Source organism: Ischnura elegans, chromosome 8 (assembly GCF_921293095.1).
Source record: "Ischnura elegans chromosome 8, ioIscEleg1.1, whole genome shotgun sequence".
NCBI lineage: Eukaryota > Metazoa > Arthropoda > Insecta > Odonata > Coenagrionidae > Ischnura > Ischnura elegans.
The window spans coordinates 63,339,332-63,342,794 of NC_060253.1; the positions used below are offsets into that span (position 1 = coordinate 63,339,332).

The 3,463-nt window shown below is 39.8% G+C and overlaps 1 protein-coding gene across 1 annotated transcript; it reads left to right on the plus strand.

Annotated features, from left to right (window-relative positions):
- Window positions 1-938: 938 nt before the first annotated feature.
- Window positions 939-3,254, plus strand: LOC124163943. The gene has a single exon (XM_046541063.1). It carries the CDS (start codon window positions 1,189-1,191, stop codon window positions 2,539-2,541), a length of 1,353 nt encoding a protein of 450 aa, XP_046397019.1. The 5' UTR covers window positions 939-1,188; the 3' UTR covers window positions 2,542-3,254.
- Window positions 3,255-3,463: the final 209 nt, after the last annotated feature.

A 3,463-nucleotide genomic window follows, 5' to 3' on the forward strand; every position in this document is an offset into this window, starting at 1 on the left:
CATTTTTCTTTTTTCGCGAGGAATTTAAAATTTAATTTATCTTTCTTGCATGTTATTTTTGCATTAACTATGCCATTTACACATTTTCTATGAGTCAAATATAAATCATTCTTTACGCCGTAGATTTAGCACAAGTCGGTATGGTATTTTTAGGAGGCGACCGGCAGCTTAGATCATTTGCGCCATGAGGGAAGGGTAGGTGAGGAAGGGTGGAGAGAAACCCGGCATTGGCATTAGCCTGTTCTTAACGAAAAGCGCCGAGGGGACCACGGCTTAAGGTCCCATCCGACGGACGGAGAGTTGCGCTTGCAACGCCTTCCTCATAGCATTTAAGCAGCGATCGAGCAGTCTCTTAAAATTCTCTGCCACCGCCGGGATCTGAACCCAAGCCCACGAGATGGGAAGCTAACACTTTAGCCACCAAACCAACCCGATCCCCGGGAATGAACTTTAAGAAAGCATCTGACATTTATAACACAGCAGTTGGCAGGGGTCTATTACGTACATCCTGACATTTTCAAGACGATATTCTTATTTTAAAACAAAATACGACCGTTAAAGTTGTGATGTGTTTGTGCGTGGATAAGTTGATGAGAACAATATTTCCACAAATTTCACATGACAAGCATATTTTTTCATAAAAAAAATTTTTTTGAGAAACTGGTTTTTAAATGCTACAATGAACGTTATTTCACATTTTGCGCTAAAGTTGGAAGAAAAAAAAAGAAACGAAAACTAACTGAGCGTAACAAACTACAACCTCACTAAAAATGTGTTGCTTTCCAACTCTAGAAAATTAATAAACACACCAGAGATGATTCATAAAAATTTATTTATTTACTTACTTATTAATTATTTATTTATTTACTTAATGCAGTCCAAAAACAGCTGAATGCCAAATACAAAAGACTCATTATTACAAGGAAAACAAGTAACAATTACGGAACAAAACGCAGACAAAATAAAAAATAATGTTCAATAGTATTATCAAATAACAAAGAAAGAATTTTAGGATTCATGCCATTCAAAGAATGGTAGTTTCGTTCATTCGAAGCATTGAAGAACCAATTCATTTCCACAAGCCAAATCAATCCAAATCACATGAACCGAATCATCTAAAAGGACCGAAATGCCTCCTCTAACGTCGACCCATGCAGTCAGTCGCACTGATCCTTTTCAAGCGTCAAGATGAAGGATCTTTCTTCGTACGTGAACCGCGAAGCTCTACAGCAGTCCCTGCACAGCCTGACCGGCCGAAAAGACGTACAACTCTTGGACGGTTATGAAGTCGAACGTGCAACCATCAATCTTGAAGGCTTCACTTCGTTGGTCCTCAGGGTTAAGCTCTCCTACCACCTTCCCGGTGATGAAGATACCAAATCCCACGTATTCTTCGTCAAGGCGATGACCCCAGTTTATTTCGTGAGAGTTCTGCTGAAAACGGCAGATATCTTTACTAAGGAACTGCTATACTTCACCCATGTCGTTCCCCTAATGAGTGAGGTATCTGGCGGTAAAGTCCACATCCCTTTACCGGTCTGTTACCATACCACTGATGAGAAAGGAGATATCGCATTTTACATGGAGGATTTGCTCCATAGCGGATATCGCCCGGCCGACCGCTGTTATCTATCTGACGGATTCGACTATGCGCACAGCAGTTTGGTGATGAAGGGTCTCGGAAAACTCCACGCCCTGTCACTGGCAGCTGAGAACTCCCTCGACTCCGGGAAAGGAACGTGGTCAGAGAAGTATCCCGGATTCCTCAAGGAATTTTTGCATTACGTTCCCAGTTCTGAACTTCCACCTTCGTCAATGCACAATTCGATCCTCGCGGGGACCCAGGTTGTGAAGGAACTCTGCAGGGAGCTGGAAGGTCTTCCCAAGGAGGCGGAGGCGTCCGGAGCCCTCGATGAGGTCATGGAAGGCGCATGGCCAACCTTGTGCAGACTGAAGGAAACTCCAGCGGACACCCGTGGGGTCCTCATCCACGGTGATTTCTGGGCGAACAACATGATGTTCCGGTACGCGGAGAACGCGGAAATGGAAGAACCCGTTGACGTGAAATTCTTTGATCTTCAAATGACGAAAGTTTGCCATCCTGGTATTGATTTGTTGCACTTTATGTACGTGAACACTAGAAAGTCATTCAGGGATGAAAATTTCAGTACACTGATTGATGTTTACTACGAATCTTTGGTGGAAACTCTCGAATTACTCGGTGGTGGCTTGCCTCCATTTACTCTGACCGACTTCAAAAGTGATGTGATGGGAAAATATAGGCCTTTTGGTATCATTTTAGCCACAGTTTTTTGCCCTTGGGTAATGCTGGGGGATGATTTTTTTCTTTCGAATGCTGCTGAAATGTCGCCTAAAAAAATGGAGAAGATGCTTAACGTAGATGCTCCTTCTTTGATCAAGGCTCTTTTCCACAGTGACCTCATTTACAGGCGCAACGCAGAAGAGATTTTGCGCGAATTTGTGAACATGGCTTTACCAAATGGCTTGGAATCAGTCAACTCGTCACCTTTACTATCATAAATATTTTACCATTATCTTTCAGAAGCTTTGACTCTCTAGGATAAACAAACATTATTTTGCTTGAAAATTTGTTCTTGATTAGAGATTTTATTATGCTGACATATAGGATAATTTTATAATTGACAACTCTACCACCAGAGTTGCAATCCCATTAAAGTTATCCATAAACTGTATTTTATATTTGGTAATTAACGTTGCTTCTGTTTGAGTGAATTGATTTTGTTACAATAATTTTCATGTGGACTAATTTTTTTCATTGAATTCTCACTTAATTCCATTTTCATTAAATTCTATTCAATACCTTACCAGGTCAAATCTGAATATAAACTCGATTTTACCTTCCAATTTTTGTTTCTGATGTAATTAGTGGGATCTTAGCTTCCTGTTTTTTTGGTCTTTGAAGAGTAGTTATCTTCAAATCCACTCTTTCTTGGTCTGTTTTTAAACAAATTGAACATTTTTCGTCAGGGCTTATGTAATGGTATAGGATAACAAAATCATTACATTTGAAACAATAAATTTGAGGAGATGTTTATTTTCTCTGATCTTAAATATTGCAAACTCATTTTCAGCTAAGGCATGTAGTTTTTCATTGTTTTATTTTTAAATATGAAAGAGGAAGGCTAAAAATTCTAGATTTGATTATTGGAAAAGTTGCTATCGGCGATGTAATTTCAGTGAGCTTAGAAAAATAAACTGCTCTTTATACCTCATGGACTCTCTTTTATTTGACCTTTTTCAACTTTATTTTCGTTTGAAGAACTATATAATTGAGCTTCAGAGGTAACTATGCTTGTGCTTCACAGCAGATGCTGAAGGTGATGGCTCATTTTGTATTTAACTTTTGGCGGCTACTGTGTACATCGACCCCGCAATGCTGCAATCGATACTTTCGGTCACATTAGTCGATCCCGGTATCGAA

Excerpts from the sequence above, each read along its gene's own strand:
- LOC124163943 (XM_046541063.1), top strand. The coding sequence starts at position 1,189 with ATGAAGGATCTTTCTTCGTACGTGAACCGCGAAGCTCTACAGCAGTCC.